This window comes from Micromys minutus (genome assembly GCF_963924665.1).
Source record: "Micromys minutus genome assembly, chromosome: 6".
NCBI classification, from domain to species: domain Eukaryota; kingdom Metazoa; phylum Chordata; class Mammalia; order Rodentia; family Muridae; genus Micromys; species Micromys minutus.
Genome location: NC_137975.1, coordinates 42,002,279 through 42,025,154, shown reverse-complemented (window position 1 = coordinate 42,025,154; position 22,876 = coordinate 42,002,279). Strand labels below are relative to the sequence as shown.

Sequence of the window (22,876 nt, the reverse complement as noted above, 5' to 3'; positions counted from 1 at the left end):
TACCTCCATTTACTGGCAACTGCAGCAGTGCTTGGTGGGGACATGTCTTTTCTGTCACAGGGCTGGGGAGTCCATGAACAAGATGTCTGTCCAGTGTTCATAGCTATACAAAGATGTGCTGCTGAATCAGTCAGACAGGGCTCCCATTCTTCTGCATGAGACCTCTTTCTGGGTTTATGTTGAAATCCTCAAATTCGGGTTCTGCAAGGGAACAGTAAACATCGCTCCTCAAGAAACAAATCCGGTGTGTCAGCAAACATCAGACCTTCATTTCTCACACACTGGATGGTGGTTGATTGGCCAGAATAAGACATATGCCCCCTTGGAACTCAATGAATATTTGGTGATAGTATTTGTGTCCTTCCCTTTTTTAAGTATGTCGAGGTGTCAGACTCTTGGGGGCGGGAGGGTTGGTATAATATAAATATTCAGTAGCTATTAAAAAAAAAAACACAAAATGTGCTCTCATTTCCACCTGCTATGTTCCTGAATAATGACTAAGAGAATCACTGAATCTTATACTTTGCCATAATGGTCATGTTCCCAGTTAATGAAATACCTGCTAAAAATAACCTTGCAGGGTCAGAGGCCTAAATATACCTTTTCTGGGGACATTGCATATTGTCTTTTGCTATAAGTAATAAGGTTAACCTCTTGGCCTCTTGATTCTAAAAAGCAGGGAAATGGCCTGTCCAGACTCCAAAGAATAAACCTGACTTCTTATATGATAACCAGGTAGTGCATTCTGAATGCCTATATAATAACCAGGTAGTGCATTCTATAGAATAAGCACCCCCCCATTACTTGCGCTTCAAGTTTGCTCCCAATATTTATAGCTGCAGTGTGGTAGAAGTGGCTTTAGCCTGTGCCTCACGGCCCATGGTCCTTGCGCTGTAGGCTGATCATGGTGTATCCTGTGCACGCAGGTGTACTCTACCTCCAGTATGGAGACGAGACCAAACAGCTGCGGATGCCGAATGAAATCACCAGTGCAGACACGATCCGCGCTCTCTTCGTAAGTGCCTTTCCACAGCAGCTCACCATGAAGATGCTGGAGTCGCCCAGTGTTGCTATCTACATCAAGGATGAGAGCAGAAATGTCTATTATGAGTTAAATGATGTGAGGTAAGCAGTTACCTTCGGGAGGTGTTGTGTGTGATTGTCTTTGGAAGAGTGTGATTGTCTCCACGTATTTTATTGTATTGGATGTCTAGAGTTTGTGCTCAGTCTGAATTTCTCCTCCTGGCAGCAAGAGCCCAGTCATTACATTTGGCCGGACTACTGCACACAGATGGGAGTTTGCCCTCTAGTTGCCTAGAGTTAAGTACGAAGATGAGAAACATATTTCCTCCTGGTAGACCTTTGAATGTGTTACTAGCTCTGCCTGTATCATAGCTGAAAAGAATATAAACAATCCAGCATTGCATTTTATCTAAAAAGCAGGAAAACTAAAGCCCAGAGAGATGGTCAAGAAGTGCTAAGAGCTAAAGGCATACTTAAAATGAATTTTTCAAACTCCCCCATAAAATACTCTCTCTCCCATGACAGAGTCTGTTTTAGGTAATGATCCTACTGGATCTTCACCTATGCTCCACGTGTCGAAAATGAAACAGTAGATGTGGTACAGAGGATGCTGAGAAGCAGCCTTACATTCCATTTCTAAAGCATCACCCTTTACCCAAAGATGTCACGTGCCTCCTGGGCTTTCTCAAAGAGTCCCAGTTGGATAGGTTCATGGGAGTGCTAGCAGCAAGGCAAGCAAAGCCCTGTCATCAACTGCAGTGCTGGTGTCTGCAGAACCAAGGGACTCTTCTGATCTGTAGCAGACAAACAACCAGAGAAACAGAATCTAAATTCATATAAACAAGCACTTGCTGGTATAGTTCATAAATATTTTAGAAGTAAAATAATTATATCATGACTAATCTAACCCTTTCATGTTATGAAGCAGAAACTCAGGTGGATCAATGCTAAGGGTCTTATTCAAGAACACACAGTCAATTAAAAATAAAACACACACATACACACACACACACACACACACACACACACACACATACACACAGACACACACACACCAATCCTGGCTGTTTACATGCCCTGCTTCAGTCATGACTGGCAGGGCCCAAACTCTCTGGTCCTGGCCCTGGGGATGGCAGCCTCTAGTGCTTTTCACTCTTGGAAGAGTGAGAAGCACGTTGTAAAACTGTGCCTGCAGAACTGAATGCAAGCTGGTCTTATCTAACAGAGATCCCAGATGAAGTTCTGAGACATGTGCCAGTGTGTGAGTAATTTAGGGCTTTCAGAATTTGACACATGCCCCAAGCTACAGGTGTTACATCTGTTGTGCAACTTCCTGCTTTTAGAAAACAGGTTTAAATATTTATGATCACTGAAAAGTCATGCTTAGTTTTTTAAGATAAATTATTAATCAAGCTGTCATCATTCTTTTTTTTTTTAATTTGCAAAACATAAACTTATATTTGAAGCACATGCTTGTAATAAAAGAAAGTCATGTGGTCCTTTCACGTGGGCAGAACACTTCAAGGCAGTTGTCTTGCATTTCTGCATTTATAGGGAGAGGCACTGAGGAGCAGCAATAGTGACTAAAGGTGAGACCAAACAAAAACTTGTGATTACAGGTACAGGCTGTAAGGAGGCAATTGGGAGGAATTGGGCTGTGCTCACTTTCGGCCTAATAAGCACTTTCATATGGCCAGAACTTACATTTTCCACAGCCTGTCCCAAGACTTAACGTATCGCTCTTTGGGCGTGGTTTTGCATTCTTTGGAAATGTCAGGAGGAGACATAGGAAAAGCCAAGATGGAAAACAGTCATGGTCCTCCTCGGTAGAAATCCAACTGATAAAACAATTAAAAGCAGTGCTTGCTGAAAGAGAGATACTTTTTAAACATTAATAATTTGAGGGCAGAGCTCAGCAGAAAAGCATATGCCTTCCAAGATCAAGTCCATGATATATCATACATGCGCATGCACACACATACATCATACATGTGTGTACACACACATACAAACTAATAATTCTTAAGTATAGTTTCTGTGCCGTTTGCTTTTTATTGCAAAAAATGAAAACTTGCTGGCCCTTTGTTTGCTCCTTTCTCTCCTTAGGTTGCTTTTCAATTCCTTAAATTTAAGTGTGAAAAATGAGCCTAAAGTGTTCAAGATAAAATAGTTTTGTTTGGTGAAGACATTATTTACTCTAAGTGATCATGTGTGTGCTCCTCATATGACCATTTGACTTTTAGCTTTAGTACATATAATGCTTCAATTATATTTAAGTTTAATAGTGGAAATTTTTTACCATAAACACATAATACATTTTAAGAAAATGACTATCAGGTAGGCATTAGCTAAAGACAATGGCTTTAGTCTCCTGAAGTCATGGAATTCCCATTCACGTCTTTCTGTGTTCTCCAAGTCAGATCCTATTTCTTGACCATTTGACTAGTTCGTTATTGCGTTTTGGCTTCATCTGTTTTCCAGGGAAGAACTGAAAAGAGTTCAGGTCAGGCTGCTGTATGCCACCAGTCTGGCCTTTTGCGGTTGCTTCATCTCAGATGAACATGTTTCTAAATGAATCATAACCGAGCTCATAGATTTTAAATACACTTACAACCACAGTAAGCCTTTCTCACAGTGAGATTCTCGGACTCATCACATGTCATCCGCCATGTCTGCTAGCCAGTGGCAGGGTTCTTTTCGTGAACCGCTGCGTCCTAACTGCTGACTCTCCCTTTTGCATTAACCTGGCCCCTGTTCGTAACAAGGGCTGCCTGTTCCCTCCCCCAAGCTCACTTCTAATGAGCTATTCGACACATGAAGCACCATGCAGGCTAGGACTCGTTGGTGCTTCAAAGCAGTGACTGGCGGATATTTAGAGAGAAACGGGACTCATCCAACAACCCTCCACTTCATTTAAAACACAACATGACCCCCCCATTTCAATGGCTGTGTGCATCCCATTCAGTTCAAGAACACATACAAGAAAGAAACTGTCTGCCTACCCAAACCCCTCAGCTCCAGACGCCATCGGATAGATAGGCTAGAGTGGCTACAGATGGCCCTTGCAGAAGAACCCACAGAAAGAGAAGGGCTTCCTACATGGGCCGCTCTTATGTGATTTGAAGGTAGGCTTTGAGCAGGATGGCGGACCCCTGTTCTTTTCTGCAGTCTGCTTTCTTGGCTCTAAGAACTGGGATCAAAAGTAGAAAAGACTCAATGTGTTATATTTCCTTTGTGATTCAACATGTACAGAGGAAAGTATTTTTTAAAATGCACTGTGGGAGGAAAAGAATGCAATGTTAAACATACTGGGCTTGGTTTTCTTAGATATTTTTTCTACATTCTGTACACATTTTGTTTCCCTCCATGAGCATGTTTGAAAGAAAAAAAAAAGATTATTTTTATGCGTCCATTCATTGGATAACAAAGGATGTTTAAACAAAGTAAACACATATTTAAATATTAACCAAGTCTCTGGAAGGTATTGTAAATACTGGAGTTTTTGCTGCTCTTGAGAGTGTTTATTTCCACACTCTGAAACTTGGAAGCATGTTCCGGTTTCCTGATATGTATGGGTGGACATTAATACTGTGAGGAGAACATTTTCCTTAAGAACAAGTGAAGGGAAGAAAAGCCCGTCCTTTTCTTCTTCGTTTTCTTATTTATTATGGTGAAAGGACCGTCTGTCTGGTTCGTGACAGACAATGGCAGAGCGTCTGTCTGTGTCTTTTGCCTGGTTGATAAGGACGGGGAGAGGAAATGGTCAGAGCCAGGCTCTTTCCATCTGCCATAGTGACGGATGTATTTGATTCCAGGAATATCCAAGACAGATCCCTTCTCAAAGTATACAACAAGGATCCTTCACATGCGTTTAACCACATGGCGAGAGCCGTGAACGGAGACATGAGGGTGAGTACCACTCTTCTCATTCTGACTGTTTTCCCAGCTCAGTCTCCCCACACCCAACACAGGTCCCAGACCCACGCTTTCTCTGGGATTAACTCCAGCCTGTGTCAAGTTGACACACAAAACCAGCCAGTACAGGTGGTATTTTAAAACATCAATTTTTCAAAGTGCATCCCTTCCCCAGTATGTGCACAAGTGTGCACACAGACACCTACAAGACACTAGAGTTCAAAAAACTACTTCTTATTGTCGATGAAATCTAGGCATCATTTCCTATTGGCCGTCGGGTGAGGGAGCCGCTCTCTGCTTCCTCACACTGCACATGCGTGTCTTTTTGCTGCTGTATCAAATGATGGCAAATTTAGTATAGTAAAGCAACATGTGTTTACAGCCATGTATGTCCAGAGTCTGTAGAGAATATGAGCATTACCAGTGTAAATAAGAACTGACTAGTCACCCTGAATTCTTTTCTACAGAGTCGAGAGCGAGAGAGAGAGAGAGACAGAGACAGAGACAGAGACAGAGACAGAGACAGACAGACAGAGAGAGAGAGAGAGAGAGAGAGAACTCAATCATTACCTTCTAATGAGGGATAACAAATGTTCACAATGTAATTAGCAGAAAAGTCCTTGTATTTTGGTAAAGATTACTCAGAAAGGAGAAATATAAAAAGCTCTTTCAGAAACATCATGTCTGAAGCCTATAACTGAGACCCTATTCTCAGATTTCGGAAACTTTTCAGAGCCTCGTCTTCGGGCTCTGCGAGTTGGAGCCATTTCATCTCTCGCAGTGAATGGGACCTGACTGCCTTGCTGGGAAGGTGGGGGAGCACTTTGCTAAGTCCTGCTTGTGGTCCAGCTGTGAGACCTCACTGTTTGTTTTGAAGAACAGAAAGGATATCTCGAGGATCAGTTGCTATTGTAGACTATACCAAGCTGCATAGTAGGCCAAGGCCCACTGCGTCCTTCTGTGTGTTGGCACTGAGTGTGGCCTTGAAGGGGTTCAGTGATAAACATCCACATGCTGTAACAGGAAATAAATTCTAGCTAGCTCATATAAAACACGCGCAATCCAGGTATTTTGTTTACAAACTGTAAACCTAGATTGGACAGATTTTCAAACTATTTTCAAACTTACACCCCAGCCAATTGTTCCTTGCTACTTGCTGTTTCTCTTGGCCACGAGATCATGGTTCATCTCCTCTTATGGCAGCTTCCTCCTCTTCCTCCTCTTCCTCCGTGTCCTTTCCCCATTTCCCTCTTTTTTCCTATGACCCCCCAGCCTGGAACCTGAAAACTTTTTTACATCTATGTGCTGTTCAATCACAAGCTTTAGTTTTCTAATGGCCAGTGAAGTTGGAGAGCAAGGTAATACAACATTGCTTTGCACAGAATTCAGCATCTGAATGCAAGAAGTTCCCAACTCCCTTCAACAGGCATCAGTCACAGCAGCTCCACCAATGTCCTTGGACTTCACTCCCCAACCTCCAGGGACAGCCTGGGCCAGAGCTGCAGGCTGACCACTCCTTCCCAGAGATTTTCCTGAAACCAGAACTTTAATGCCTTGTCTTTGTCAGAAGAAATGTCAGACTGGATCTGCAGGTTACAGGCCATTCTCGCAGAGCGGTTTTATGATTGAATGGTGTGGCCCAGGAAGCAAGTTAAACCAAAGTATTAACTCTGAGGTTATGGGCCTATAAGTGTACATAGAATTTGTGTTGGTAGGGGAAGCAGGCTTCTATAGTTCTTCTCTTAACAGGTAGCTGAACATTGCTAAGGCCTCTCTGTCTAATGAGACTTGTTCTTAGCTATAACTAAGCATACCTAACTGGACTTCTGAGCCTCATGATTCTTTCCACAACGGTGTGAAGCATACCAATCTAATTTAGTCACATGGTTTTTGTTTCTAACATCAGGTAGGTTTGAATATTTAATTCCCAGGGCAGTTTGAATATTTAATTCCCCCACTCCAATGAAGCAGGCCCCTCTGGATAACATATGTGTGCTTATTCACAAATTATCTGTACCTCAAAGATCATCCGTTCTCTTTTGTGGCTCTCAAAGAGGACTTTTGGCTTTCTGTTCACTAATCCTGATGGCTATCTTATGATTTGGGGCTTCTGTTTTTCTGCCCATTGTGGGTCTTATCCATGTGTCTTTAATCTTTTACTTGAGTGCAGACAACTGCTCGATTTGCATTTAGGACACACTCCCCAGAATTAAGCTATAACAATACCCAAGTCAGTTGTTGCTGCTCAGTTGTCTATTTAAGCTTTGTGTCTGACACTAAAGAACAGTCTCCTTAGAAACCAATGGCTTCCATTCCACACCATGGCTAAATTCTTTGCCTACTTCCAAACATGCCTTAGCTTCCCCTATCCAGTTGACCTTTCTGTTACTCCCCAGTGGCTTCAGCACGATCAGGCAAACTTTATGCTGTTTGAGCTTTGTAGGTTTTCTTTTGACTCTCTCTGATTGTCTCTCTTTTAGCTTGACCTAGAACTTGTGGTTTTTCTCTTCTGGCTGCTTTAACTACCGTTTAAACACTATAGTCCCTGTGAATGAACCTCGAAATGCATTTTTAGATCCACTCCTGTGATTCCAAACCCAAGCGTGTAGCCTCTTTGCAGTTTTCTCCCCACTGATTTTCTTGCAGTATTTCTCGTAACAACATTGAAGAAAACCCTTGCATCCGTCTTTGAAGGCTGGAGTGCCTGGGTCTGTGTGCTCATACTGCATTCTCACTCCCAGGCGTTTAGGAAATGGGACTTGAAAAACTTAAAAACATTGAGTCTGTGGCTGCAGAGACGGCCCGAGTGGTTCAGAGTAAGTACTACTCTCACAGAGGACCCAAGTTCAATTCCCAGCACTCACTCACATCTGGCAGATTCTAAGTTGGAAGGGTCAGACGCCCTCTTCTGGCCTCCACAGGCACTGCATCCATGCCCAAACCCACACACTGACATACAGAACTATACATATTTAAATATAAGAGCATTTTAAAATTGAGTTATCAGTGATTCTTCTCTCTGATGCCTGCCCTTCAAAATGTTCAACCATTCACCAGCCTTTCCCCATGTTACTCACAAAATCTCTCACAGACAACCCCTTGCCATTGCCCGTGTAAATATCCCTGTAAGTGCTAATTTGCAAGCTTTTATTAGGCACTTGCAAGTACAATTTCATTCAATCCTTAAGACCAAACTTCGAATCAGACATTGGTGTAAGTCCATATCTACATCGCTGATAACGACTTGTTTGTGTGAAGCAGTTACTTAGCTAGGGGAACGGGTGCTGGTGCAGCAGGAAGCCAGTGACCAGTCTAGGTGCATAGCTTGCCTCCTCTGCTCTAAGTACACTGCTCATACTTCCCAGCCTCTCCATCCTTCCTGGGTCAAATGTTTCCTCTTCCTGGCATCTGGAAAGCCCTATGTCTCCATATATGTCTGCCTGCTATGGTTTGAGTGTGTTCCCTAACGGCTTGTGTGTTGGGAATGGGACCTGCAATGTTATGATCTTAAGAGGTGGAGTATTAGGGGTCTGGTGAGAAGTGGTTGGGCTTTTGGGGAACCATCTCAAAAAGGATTGACTTAGTTCCCCAAACGGGGTCAGTTATGGCAGCCATGATTATCTAGAGTGAAACACTGGTGTTCCTAGTGCCTTCCTTACTTCACCAGTGCCCTTTCTGCTCTCTGCCCCCACCTTTCACCAACAGAATGAGTGTTGGGGCAACAGCAACCTGCACCCCAAATAAAATGCAACCCACATATATTTTGCTATAGCAATACAAAATAGTCTTCTCCTTTTGTGTATTAAAGGGCAGCCTTCTCCTTCCTTCCTGTAATAAACTACCAGCAAGTGAAAGCAAGGAGGGTGTGCTCCAGGTTTTATGGCTGTGCTATGAGGCTGTGTGTCCGTCTGGAAGACAATGAGCCAACTGTAAGACAACGTCAAAGCTACTTGGAAAGTTTTAACAGAAGATATTAAAGAATAACTGATACCTGGGCGGGTTAGAGTCACAGGTTGTCTTAAAACAAATAGGCATACTAAAGAATTTACATGTTAAATGACATGGTGAATGGTGTTTTCTTTAAAACCACTCCAACAGTGGAAGAAAAAAGAGAGGGAACAACACTGAAAAAAACTTAAGACAGTAATAGGGCTTCATTACATTTTTCTGTCTTTTTATGTTTTAAAGTTCCCACAGTAAAATGTTTTGAAAGTAACTAAAATTAAGAACTGCTTTTCGAACTTAAATGAAAGCCTGCTCACCACTCAAAGCTTTTGAATGCTCTTGATCCCGCTTCCTTTTCAGGGGCAAGCGGGATCTTGCCCTGTGCCAACCCTTTGGGTCATGTTCACGTTATTCCGCAGACGGCGTGTCTTTTAAAGTCACAGATCATAATATGCTCTTCTCCATATCTCCCCAGAAGCCAGTGTGGCCTCTGGAGGGGCAGTGAGCATGGAGTGCGGGCAGAGTCCGGGACAAGAGGTGATGAGGTGCTACAGAGCCTTCAATGTTCATTTTTTGTCCTTTGCGAAGACCCGCCGCAAAAATATCCCCAGTCTCATTCCCAAGAATAGCTCCCTTCTCCTGGTTTATTTTTATCGTGTGGACACTGGGAGCCTTGTACATGATCATTTTCCTTCTTTGTATTGCTACTCCAAAGCTTAGAATTACATTTGTGGCCCACCCACAAGCAAGAGTGCAGCATTTGCAGGCTGTAGTTTGTGTGCTGGCGTTGTTCCTGGACTCCCTCTTTAATGTCACTGCCTTTCTTCTTCCTCTTGTCAGATATTCCACTTGCCTTTTTTTCCCTTACCGAATTATAATAATTCATGTGAGTGGTATTAGTTCCTCTGCAGAATCTGTTTATGTTTTCTGGGTATCATTGTTCCTGATGTCAGATCACAGACTTCCCCGTGTCTGTGGAGTATGCAGCATAGGAAAACATTTATATTTTAACTAGGTTTCAAGTCAATAACTCTGCAAAATAGGTGTGCTGACTCCAGTTTTTCAGATGCTAATTCAGAGGCCGAAGAAGCCTTTCCTTGACTCACGAAGCTAGCAGATACCAGATACTAGATCTGAGCATAATTCTTTTGGTTTCTGTGTATTTAGCCCCAACTTTCCTTCCTTGATATTTACACATAGGTTTTACACATTATGAAATGTTATTCCTAGTAAGATGTCAAAACACAAAATAATATTTTATTCCTTCATTCATTTGTTCATTCAAGTCATTTCTTTTTTTAAGATTTATTTATTTGTTTTATGTAAGTACACTCTACTTTGTCATTGTCTTAAGACACACCAGAAGAGAGGGTCAGATCCCATTACAGATGATTGTGAGTCACCATGTGATTGTTGGGAATTGAACTCAGGACCTCTGGAAGAGCAGTCAGTGCTCCTAACCACTGAGCCATCTCTCCAGCCCCATTCAATCGTTCCTTAACACAGTTCAGTTGCATAGCCACTCCATGGCATCTTCTTCTTTTCCTATGACCCATCCTGTTCTCTGATGATGACACAAAAGATAACCACAGCAAAAAGAAACTAGGATGTGAGGGAAAGAGGGAGGGAGGATGAAGGTGAGAGAGCTACACAGGGAGGAAGAAGAGGGGATGACCAGGCTGTTGTGGTTGAGATGAAAGTTTTGGATTTTGGAGGAATGGAAGAGAAGAGGATACCACAGACACGAAAGAATCTGAAAACACACCCTTACTTTGTTCCATTGTTAGTGGACTCTGCTCGGTCCGGTCCTTCTACCTGTTTAGTGGCAGTGGTATTAGACACTGAGGTTCACGATTCACTGACTGCACCTGCCACCTTCTTCAGCATTTTGATTGTATTTACTCCTATTTGATTTGCATAACATGAGAGAGAAATCTGCACACACACTCTCACGCGCGCACAAAGGAGAAGCTAGTCAGCTCATCTAGAACCACTCAGAGATGGAGCTGGATGCAGAGCCAGGCAGAACTCAAGAGCTGGCATGTTGATTGATTCTGTGGTCATCCCCATCTCCCATCTCCTTGGTCTTTGTCATCCGTGGGTGTATCTGTGAGCTATCGTTTTCTGAAGACCTAGCCTGGGAGCAACTCTCTCCATCACTTTCATTTCCTTCCTTCCTTTTTTCTACATCACTTTTTTTCTTACAATTTTCATGGATATCCCTTCACGCCCAACCTCTCAGCATGCTCACCTCTCGACACACTCTTCTGACTACATTTCTCAGATACCAGGTTCCTATTTTATTCATCTTCAGGCTCCCAGTGGTTCTCTCAGGATCCCATTCTGCATAGATCCTCACTAAACGCAGTCATGGACCATATTTCTTAGAGCATTTTCCTCTCGAGTGTCCCGGTGGTGCTTTATCTCTAAGGGTCAAGGCGACGGTCTGTGAATGAGGCTATCAGTGGTCTGCAGCCCATTCCCAGTGAGGACCAGGAATGCCTGCTTGCCTTCCTGTAGTTCCCCATTCCATCCCTGGAACCAGACAGTGGTCATTTCTTCTGGACTTTGTTGAGAATAACAGTATGGGGGAAGTCTGGCTTTCTCACATGCCGCAAAGGAATGGGGAGTACACATTTTTCAGCCTTTATTCCCCTCAAAAGAAGGAGTTCCAGGGGTTGACTCACCTGCAGTGGAAAGTAAGCTAGCTTTCCAGAAAACAAACTAAATAAGGAACCACATATTGCTGTGTGCATAATTCCTGAGGACAAAATTTGCCTTTAGATGAAGCAGGTTATTGCCATTTCTAGTATCTTCAAACTGGATACTAAGCATTATGGTTTTACAACAGTGAGCATCACCCCACTGTTATAAAATGTCTCAGGTCTTTCTCCCCCTAGAGCTGTGGAACCAGCTCTATCCACCAGTCATGCTTTCTGTGGGTCCTGACACTGTAACCGTAAACAAAACAGATGCTGTAACCAAGCTTCCAGACCTGGCCAACCAGGAGATCAGAATAGCCAGTGCTCAATCAGCATCTGTGGCTTTTCTTATCAGCTCCAGGCTGTGCTAGCTTCAGTCTTCTCTGTGTCAGCGAGCGCCCGGGTGCACTATTGGGATGACCATATTACAGATGATGAGGAATTACTCTTACTGCAGCGGCTAACAACCAGTCTGCATATTTTCATGCAGAGTCTGCCCCCCCCCCCACTTTTTTCCACCGTGCTCTCAGGTCTTTTTTTTTTTTTTTTTCAGAAGCAGGAGGGTAACATGCACATCAGATAGGCAGCTTTCAACAGGCACACATCTCATCTTCCCTGCTGCACGGCTGCCTGCCTTTTCCTAATACGTTTCCTTTTGTCATTGAGAGGTTATGACAACATGAGCCATATTGTATTTATAAACATCACGTGTTTCCTTGATCTGGCTGCAGTTTCTGCCAGACAGCACACAGGGAAGAAACGTTTCTCGTTGGCTCAGCATTGGTTTTCGTTAGGCTGATTTCCGGAACAGGAAAAATGCATTCCTGCAGCTTTAACTCTCAGAGAGAAGTAATACCTCTGAATGTCCGTGAAATAGTTTTAACAAGGGTGGCTATTGCTTCTTTAAACCACATGTTTTGACTAAAGGCTTCCTTCTGTAAGAAAGCAAAGCCTAGCGCAAAGCTTAGCATTTAGTCACCATGAAGACAGACAGAGCTGGAAGCATTCGACAGATGGGTGGTTCTGAGGTCTCTGTGAGTCTAGAAAGTTTCTTCTAGAGAAGAACAGACCATAGAAGATGAAAGGTAAGACTATGATCCTTCGAGACTCCTCTGTCCGGGCTCTGGCACGGACTGTATCCTTTTCTTCCTTGCAATATGTCTAATGTAGTCACTCCTGTGAGGAAGTAGAGTTGGAGGTTTTGTAAGAACTTCTTGCCATCTCCTTGTTATTGGAATGGCTCTGGTTTTAAAAATCCCCTTTTAATTCAACTGGGGCTGTCTCTGATCTACAGATCCCTGATCTGGAAATCTGTTTCCCTTTAACCTTGTCGTTTAGCAAAGGTTTTAAAGAATCAGTACAGTTTGCGTGAACGGGCTCTTTGGTTTATGGGTTTGTGGCAATCTTCAGCGTTTTCTTAAAGATGTTGTCTTTCATCCAGCTCTGAGATCAGTGGACAGAATTGAAGAGAAATGAGAGAAAGCTCTGTGTGTGGCTTGGAGCATTTGGGGGAAGTTTTTCCTGGGAAATTCATCTTAAATTCTTTAATAAGAAGATATCAGGAAGGGATACTTAACAAGTGTCTAGGTTTTTAAACAGCCTGTTATGTGCAATTTAATGATTACCTGAAAGCCCTTGACAGATGCCGTATTTACCCACAACAATGGTTCCGTGTGACATCATGTGTTAGAGTTCTTTTAAATGAATTTAATGTGGGACGTGCCCTTTTAAGCTCATCAGCTTCCTCTTAAAGGAACACAAACCTGCATGGATCTGCCCATCTCTACTGAAGAGTTTTGATCCCACCTTATAGATGATTTAAATATGTAAGACATTGTTATCCAATATGACCTTCATTCCAAGTACCATTTCATATAGTCAACATGGTAACTCTATGGCAAAAATACCTATACCCTGTTTAAGATCAGAAAACTGAGGCTGAGGGAGATTAAAGTAACAAGATCACACAGGCATAAGCAGCAGAAGTGAGATTTAAACCAAGGTCTTCCCTCCAGAGTTTTTTGTGCCTGCGTGTCACAATGCATGGCCTCACCAGTCCCCAAGCAGTTCAGTGCAGACAGCTTCCATTGGGAATAGAGAAAATACATTTACTCAGTGTCGAAAGGTTATTTTGTGCTTAGGAAGGCTTAGTTGTTGGGGGGGGTCTCTTGTTTATTTGGTGTTTGTAAATTAGGAGCCTCCAGAGCCTGAAACTAGTTCAGATGAGTGGCTGCTGACTTCTACCGTTTCTTTTCCACAAATGCTAAGTTGCTGGGGAGTGGGAAAATCAAAACAAAAAACAAAAAGAAAACCTCCCGTGTTTGTGAGACAGTGCAGAGAGTGTCTGAGTTTGGTAATGGAGTTGAGTCCTTACTAAAGAATAGTGAAGGGGGAGGTTCCGACCTTAGGGCTGCAGGCTTTGTTTTAACCTTCCCCAGTGCTCTTTCTAGCCCTCCTGAAGATACAGACATCTGCTCATAGGCGGAAAATACCTACTGATTTGTTATGCAAAGTTCTCAACAGGGATGCAGCTGCTCATGTGACCCCGGTTTGGGGTTTCAGAATAAGGCAGCCTGCATCCAACTCTATTAAAGCAAATTAGGAACATTTCAAAGTTCCCTCTGCAAATTAATATATACCATGTTGTTGTTCTTGTTACTTTTGTATCCAGGGTTGACCAAAACACCAGCCCTCCTAAATGTCACTTCAAGCTGCTTGGCTCCTCTGCTTTGCTGGGGAGATTTTGCCACACCCCTCTGCTTCTCATAGCAAGCCACTCCTCCTTCCTTTGATGTTAGCAGCAGTGGCCTTTGCCCAGGCCCGTGCATCCCTGTCTTCTAGCCACAAACCTCCCTCCCACAGGTTGTTTCCTGGCTACTCTTCCTCTATTCCGTGTTCTTTGTGGCTTTCTTATATCAGCCCAGGCTTCCTAGGTCTGGCATCCTGCTCCGAGGCAGGCTGACCATTTTTTGTCCTTTCCAAATATCTTTTTTCATATAAAATTGAGCATAGAGAGAATGATGTGTTTCTAGAGTCCGTGTCACCTACAGCAGCATTGTTCTCCGCTGTGCTTTCCCTCCACGGTATAGCAGCTTCTTTGCTTGTATGTAATTTGCAGGACCAAGGAATGTTCCATCTGCTTTTGAGGAAATACTCCTTTAGATTAATGAATCAGGAACTGTACCCAACCTGAATGCTTGCTGTTCCTTCCCTCAGTGACTAAGCCTGACTAATTTGAAATCTTTGGGCTTAAAAGCTCAAAAGAGGGTCTTAGACATCAACTTTTGTAAATCATTCACCTGGAAGTTCAGATCCGAGAGGCTGAGCATGGTTGGAGAGATTTGTTCAGGTTTACAGACTAGAGAAAGGATAACATCTAAGGCTGGGGCAAAAGCTGCTGACCACAGACAAGCCCATTATTAACCTCACCCCATTCTATGTCAAGCAGACCTTGGCTTTTCTTCTCACCCTTCTAGGTGTTATCTGGAGTGTGTGTGTGTGTGTGTGTGTGTGTGTGTGTGTGTGTGTGTGTGTGTGTGTGTGTGTGTGTAAGAGAGACAGACAGGCAGGCAGGCAAACAGACAAGAGACACAGAGAGAAACAGGTATCCGTGTAGCACTGGCTTGCCTTGAGGTTACTCTGGAGCCAAGGTTTTCTTCAACTTCACACATTGTGTTCAGGTCTCCCTGAGGACAGTTCACCACCAAGTCCAACTTTCCAGCTTGTTTCTTGGTGGACTTGGGACGACTACTAACCTGACTTCTCAAAGCTGTTCGTGGCCTAGCTGCCGTAACGCGGCTTCCTTTATTCTCCAGAAAGCAGTCTCTCTTCTAGAGTATCTTACCAAAGGTGAACCAGAAGTCCTGTCAGAGCCAGGATTCATTCATTGGAAATGCATAGGCCTGGCACCAAAAATAGACTTTTGAACTAACCAAATTTAGATTATCCTGTGTTTTTATGGAAGGGGAGTAGGTCATTAAGTCAAGTGAGAAACAGCAGCTGCTTCAAATTATGAGATTCTTTTAATGAAACAAAAAGTATTGGCTTCACAAAGTGGTGAAGCATTGTAATGACCTCCTTGATGGTCAGTTTCTCTGTTAGAGCAGGTCTGGGCTGCCCACGTTTCCTGTGCAGGTCTAATGCTCTACACCCAAACTATGAAAAGTTGTCTTTCCCTTGATCCGCTGCTTTTTCTTCTTTTTCTTTTTTTCCCCTTTTCACACGGTTTCTCAGCGTCACCAGCCCTGGCTGTCCTGGACTGACTTTGTAGACCAGGCTGCCTCACATAAAGTTCTACCTGCCTATGCCTCCCTTGTGCTGGGATTAAAAGCTTTTTAGGTGACACATGGGAAAGAGGGCTTTGCATCCCTTTGAATTTTTTTAAAAATTATTTATTTACTTTGCATTTGGATCATAACTCCCCCTCTCTCGTCCTCTCCTCTCAGTTTTTCCCTCTCACCCCCCCCCCACTCCCTTTCTCCTCAGAAAAGGGAGGCCTCACCTGGTATTAACCAGCCTTGACTTATCAAGTTGCAGTAGACTAGGCACATCTGTTGCAGCCCAGTTAGGGGAAAGGGATGCAAAGGCAGATAATGTCGGCAGAGACAGCCCTGCTCTACTTCAGGAGTCCCACATGAAGACTGAGCTGTATGCTCTTATATATGTGCAGAGAGCCTAGGTCCATCCATACATGCTCTCTGGTTTGCAGTTCAGGCTTCATGAGCCCCCATGGGACCAGGTTAGTTGGTTCTGTAGGTTTTCTTGTGATGTCCTTGACCTCTCTGGTTTCTTCGCTCCTTCCTTTCCCTCTTCTGCAGGATTCCCCGAGCTCCTCTTAATGTTTAGCTGTGGCTCTCTGCATCTGTTTCCATCACTTGCTAGATGAAGGCTCTCCAGTGACAGTGATGTTAGGCTCATGTCTACAAGTATAACAGAGTATCATCAATGTGTCAGAAGTGGGCTCCTCTTCATGACATGGGTCTCAGGCTGGGCCAGTGATTGGTTGGCCCTTCCCCCAAATTCTGCGCCATCTTTTACTCCTGCATATCTTGTAGGCGGGACAAATTGTGGGTCTAAGGTTTTGTGGCTGGATTGGTATCACAATCACTCCATTAGAAGTCTTGCCCAGTTACAGGAAATGGATGATTCAGGTCCCTTATCCCTATGGCTAGCATTGTTAGCTAGGGTCAACCTCATAGATTTCTGGGAGTTTCCATTGTCCTAGGTTTCTACCTCTTTCCGGAGATGCTCCGCCCCTGACCCCCAATTCAGTTGAGTTCCCCATACTCTCTCCTTTATTCCCTGCCCCACCACATCCCACCCATTCCCATCCCACCCCTCCCCCACCCACCCTCCTTTTGGTTTTGAAATGGGGGTCATCACATGGCCTTAATGACTTGTTTTATAGGTATGCACTTCTACACTCGCTTAAATTTTAGTCATTGCATAATATTATCTTCGTTGATTTTTAAAAAAGATTTGTGGGCTGGAGAGTTGGTTCAGTGGTTAAGAGCACTCTTCCAGGGGTCCTGAGTTCAATTCCCAGCAACCACATGGTGGCTCACAACCATCTGTAATGGAATCTGATGCCCTCTTCTGGTGTGTCTGAAGAGCTATAGTGTACTCATAAAATAAATAAATCTCTATTAAAAAAAAAAGATTTGTAAGGTCAAAGGCTTCAGAACTAATGAGTGTTGTTTTGGTCACAGTAAACCAATCAAGGTCAGTTTAAAACCAACCTACAGGAAATAGCTAAATGAGCAATATTTCAGCCAGAGCAGGGTTAGGGCCACAGTGGTGAGCCTAGCTTGGGAATGCACAGTTAATCCCATGGATTAGCCCTTAGGAAAAAGTCTAAGCTGGGGCTCATGAAAGGTGTAATTATTAGAGATTGTATACAGCTGAAAAGAATGAATCATTTTGTTGCCAAAATCTCGTCTAATTCCCTTTGAAGAGTTCTCAAGGCTTCAGCATCTTATTCCCCACAAGAAGATGCATTGATAGAGTCGCTTTTTGTAGATATATTTCCTTGCGGCCTCTCTTAACAGAAGGTGTGAATTTCCAGGGCTTCATTTAAACCTCTGAACAAGTAGCACCGAGCCACGCTATATTCTGACAGCATGAACAATGTTCTGGAGTCGTTTGCTAGGTCCACACATTTACTTAGCTTTGTCAATGGTGTATTTTTTCACCCTTTCCTTTTCCTGTGACATCAGAGGTTATGGTTTGTCTGGTCATTTTCACCCTTTGAACCCATTATTTCTCATTTACCCTTAATAGAGAAAGAACTGCCAAATACAGCCCTAGAGAGCAAGAAGTCAAGACACATTCACAATGGAAAATTGCTATAGCATGTCTGGACATTAATGTGTGTTTCTCATGGAACACTACCCCATGTGATCAGAGCTGGATGCCTGCATTTAAGATGAGCATAGACCTGTCTTGCACTTACTTCGAAGCACAGACATTGATTACAATATTCTAAAGATTGTTGGCACCATGTAGTTGTGGGTGAAGGAACATTCTAGATGCATCTCTACAAAGTAGATAACATTTTTTTGCTTTCCTTTAAAAGCAGATCTAAAAATATATTTCCTAGCAGCTGTTTAACTGCAAAACAAGAAGGGAAAAAGATCTGCCCCACTGCAGAGTAATTTGCTCAACCAGATATCTACTGGGTCAGACCTCATCGCTTCAGAAATCTGCTGAAGATTTCACTGTGTATATTTAGACCAAGGAGCCTAATAGGTTGTGATCTAAGAGAACCTTTGTATTATCATAAAAATGAGAAATGTGACAGTATTGGCAACCAAAGCTATAATTATGTTAATGTAGCCATTTTAAGACTGAAATACATTTTTTAAAGATGTTTCTGTATTTTTATTATGTATAACAATGATCTGAAAAAATGTAGAAAAATGCTAGCAAGTTTCTATTCTGTATCACCTTGTGTCTAGGGCATAAAAATGAGTCAAATATGCAATTGTGAGTCACAATTTTTATTAAAAGATACATACTCATATGTATAAATGTGTCTTTGTAATATAACTGACCTCATGAAAATTTCGGTTTCCACAATGCTGTGGACTGAACCCAGGCTCTTGTACAGCCAGGAGATTGCTTTTCCAGGTAGCTAGCTCACCGGCTGCTTCACATTTTATTTTGAGACAAAGTTGCCCAGACTGAACTTTGTAGCACAGGAAGACTTTCAGTCTTCTGCCTCAGCCCCCTGAGTAGCTGGTATCACAAACTGTTGCCACCTGTCTCCGCCAAATATATCCTTATGTATTAAGTATACATACAGTGAGTATATGTGCAAAGCCAACTTAATCATAGGTGTCCAGTAATAAAACATGCCTATTTTCTTTGGATCTATATTTTTTGTATATAAATATAAAATAGTTAATGTACAAATGGTATGCTATATCATTTGCACTGAACAGTAAGCCTCATCATGGCATTATTACACATGTCTACAGTAAACTTTAATTACTCTCCAAGGTTTAATTTTGAGCAATAGTAAGATAGCTTTTTGGTCAAAGATTGTACAGCAATACCCAGATGTCTGTTACCAATGTCAATATATGACAGGCCAAGATGGATTGAGAATACCTAAGCAAATTCTGAGAATATACAAATTACGTTGAACTAATTGGCACAGCCATCCTTACCAACACTGGGAAGCAGATAGCCAACGGTGTGTGTGTTAGTTTCTCTACTGTGACAGATATCTAAAGAAACGGAAGAGAGGATTTAACCTGGTCATAGTTTCAGAGATTTTGATCCATGGTCAGATGACTCTGTTGTTTCTGGGCTTGATTTAATGAAGGACATTCAGCCAGAAGCTGTGGTAGAGGAGAGCTGTTCACTTCCTGGAAGTAAAGTGTAAAGCCGGTAACAGTGGAGGAAGAGGTTCAGGAAGATCCATAGCCATCAAGGACACGCCCCTAGCAACTAACCTAAGATGCATGCCTTTGAAGGTATCCACCCCTCCCAACAATGCCATTAGATTTTACACCCACCAATGGATAAATCAAAATGCACTGAGAGAGGTAGAGTCCTCGTGTTCCATTCTGTCTCAGTGATTCTGTCCACCAACTTGACCACACCTTCAACACATGGACCTTGGCTGGTAAGATAGGAAGGCACAGAGAGGACCCAAAGCAGAACTGTAGATCATTACTTATGTACTAATAACTTACTAGAAATTATTGAGGTTTGAGTTATGCAGGTTGAAAATGAATATAGAGTATGTGGTGGTTTGAATGAGAAATGTCCCATATATACTTATGGAAATACTTGGTCCCCGCTCGGTGGCACTGTTTGGGGAGGTTCAGGAGGTGTGGTCACACTGAAGGCAGTATGTCATTGGGGTAGGCTATGAGAGTATAAAGTTTCTCACTCCTTTTAGTTGATTTTCTCTGTTTCATGCATGCTGTTAAAAAATGTAGTTTCTCAGCTTCTTGTTCCTGCTGACATGCCTACTGTGTGCTATTGTGCTGCCCTGCCATCATAGATTCTTAGCCATTTGGAACCATAAGCCAAAATAAACTTTCTCCCTTAAGTTGCCATTGGTCATGATGTTTAGCACAGCCACAAAGTCTTTTACACAGCATGGTCTAGATTATCAGAACATCCATTAATTTCAGAATGGGAGTAAGGAAGAAAAATCTTCTCTTTTTTTAAGTAATAAGTTCTCCATGAACACACACACACACACTTATACCAGGGTGTACATATACCAGAATACACCTCAGGAAAGGTAGTTCTTTTCTTCTACCATGTAAATCTCCAGGATTGAACTCAGGCGTTCAGTCCTGTCTGTAAGCACCTTTACCTGACCTAAGCAAGAGTATTTTCTCACATCTTCTTAAATGTAAATAAGTGTAAGTCCATGGCATATACTTGAACTATTATGATGGTTCTCAACCTTCCTAATGCTGTTCTTCATTAATACAGTTCTTCATGGTGTGGTGACCTTTAACAACAACATTATTCTCTTGATACTTCATAAGAATCATTTTGCCACTGTTGTGAATCATAATGTAACTCTCTGATGATATACAACCCCAAAGGGATTGTGACTCCTAGGTTGAGAATCACTGTACTACACAAAGCTATACATTTTCTACATTCAAATTGTCATTCATTTATGAGTTCTTTTGTTTTGCCAATGGAGTGTACCATTTTCTTCATCCTCCTGTGGATATATTCAAGTAGATATTATCCATTTTATTCACTTTGTCTTGCCTCACAATTCAGTGAGGAACCCATGAATATTTGTTGATGGTATTAAAAATTATTTTCATGCATTTTGTACCCCAGATACTATAGCAGTGATTTAATACATCTAATAGTGATAGCCTCAGAAGAGGAATCATTCTGGAGGCCTTTCTGGAGTAACTTAGCAACACAATTAGAGACTCAGGGAAACTCACTGTTGAGGCCACTGTGATGTTTGGGAAAATATAAGAAATTCCTAAGAGAAACCAGGTCTATTTAGCTATAACTCAGGGCTCTCCTTCCACATTCTGCCTCCTTATTGAGCAGCATGATGGGGAGGGACAACAATTGCTTAAGTTGATTAAACTCTTAAAAAAAATTGAAAAGGGAATGTTAGGGAACTAATCACATATGTCAATATACCAGAAAAGAGATCATCAACATAGAGCTAATGTCTCAGCATCCTGATTTTGAGAAACTCCATCTATTTGTTGACTTATGTGTTCCTATCCTTCCTGGCAGAAATTACTCAATGTTAATTTTCAGTAAAGGGAAGAAATTTAAGTGAAAAAATATATATGTGTGTATGCATGTATATATGTGAGTGTGCATGCACACATTGAAAAGAGAGAAAGACTGAATGTTGGTTTGAGCAGTGGGAGAATAAATGTTATTTTGGTTCATCCTGGAGTTTGTTCATCTTTGAATTGAATGAGTTGTTCTTAGTGCTAGTTAGGGAGGGACTTTGAAAAGTGCTCCCTAGATCATTAAGCCTTAGCTTCATGTGCCTTACTATATATGGGTCTAGATTCTTTTTAGGGGACAGAAATGGCAAGAACACCTAGACAATATCTTCCTCCTTCCCTCATGTGGCCATTTCTTCAGGTACTTGCTGAGCTGCTAACTTTGCATTTGGTTTCTTATGACTTTCTTGGTTACAGAATACAGAGCTTCACCTAGGAGTGTCACACACACACACACACACACACACACACACACACACACACACACACACGTCTGGCCGCATACTCTTGGAACATCAAGAAGCAATTCTCATGAACAGTGGTGGGGACTTTTTCTATCAGGGTCAGCCTGGTTGAGAAGGGATGATGATATCTGGTTCAACTTCTACATCTGCTGGAGGAGGGCGAGGCACAGCAGGGCCAGGCAAGGCACGGGTAGAGATGCTGCCAAGCCTAGCCTCAGGGCATGCGTGACTCCCAAACTGGTTGTCTTTGAGGCTGTCATTTATCCAAATAAGGCAAGGCAGTGGTTTTGCAGACCAGCTCAGATTTCTGAGCCATGCTCACTGGCTGGCTAACTTGATATTTGAACTGAAAACACAAAGGTATGCCTTTGAAATGGAACATATTTGTGGGGTTCATGGACATCCTGGGGTCATTGTTTCAAAGAACTTCCCCTGCATTTTTAGATGATGTGGATAAGGTCTGGTTTGCTTTACCCTTCTCTTCTGGCTCTTGGAACAGGCAGCAGAGATGACTTTGTTCAGATATCTCTGGACTTGATTTTGCACCAAAGTTATACTCAACCTCGGAGCCTTCTAGGTGAGAAGCATACACTGATTTCTGGATGCTGGATTCCACAACTGCTCAGGGACCTCATAGATTCTGGGCCTGGCATTTGCCTTTGGAAGAAACACTTGAAGTTTTGGGTCAGTTTATTCATCTAGAACATGGAACATGGAAATAACAGTCATGATAGGAATAATTAGAGATTCAACAGGAAAAGTCTGGAAAACAATTGTCCAATAGGAAATCTCTAAAAACATTACTTTCTTTTCCTATGTCCTATCTCTCCTGGCAATAATGTATTTATTATTTATTATTTGATATTCTTTATTATTACTAATAGAGAAATCATAGGTGATTATGATTGTTTCCCAAAGCTTAATATCAAGAGGCTCACAGTCAGAGGACTCTGAGAGCGTTTCTCTAGTGTACTCATTTAAGTGGCTCTGCCTGCATCCTAATTTGCCTCCTTCCCTTCTCAAAGGTGAGGACTGTGTCCTGTTTTGTTTTAGACAGAGTCTCACTATGTGGCTGTGGCTG

General features: G+C 42.5%; 1 protein-coding gene across 15 annotated transcripts in view; it reads left to right on the top strand.

Annotated features, from left to right (window-relative positions):
• KIAA1217 overlaps positions 1 to 22,876 on the top strand; it is a 281,476-nt gene that overhangs the window by 187,195 nt on the left and 71,405 nt on the right. For 14 of the 15 annotated variants that reach the window (XM_080918244.1, XM_080918236.1, XM_080918242.1 and 11 more), the window contains 2 exons: positions 927 to 1,125; positions 4,839 to 4,932. In XM_080918244.1, coding sequence (XP_080774370.1) covers positions 927 to 1,125; positions 4,839 to 4,932 — 293 coding nt within the window. Of the gene's footprint in view, positions 1 to 926; positions 1,126 to 4,838; positions 4,933 to 12,356; positions 12,671 to 22,876 lie in introns of those variants that run through there. The other variant, XM_080918232.1, reaches the window with a different exon arrangement.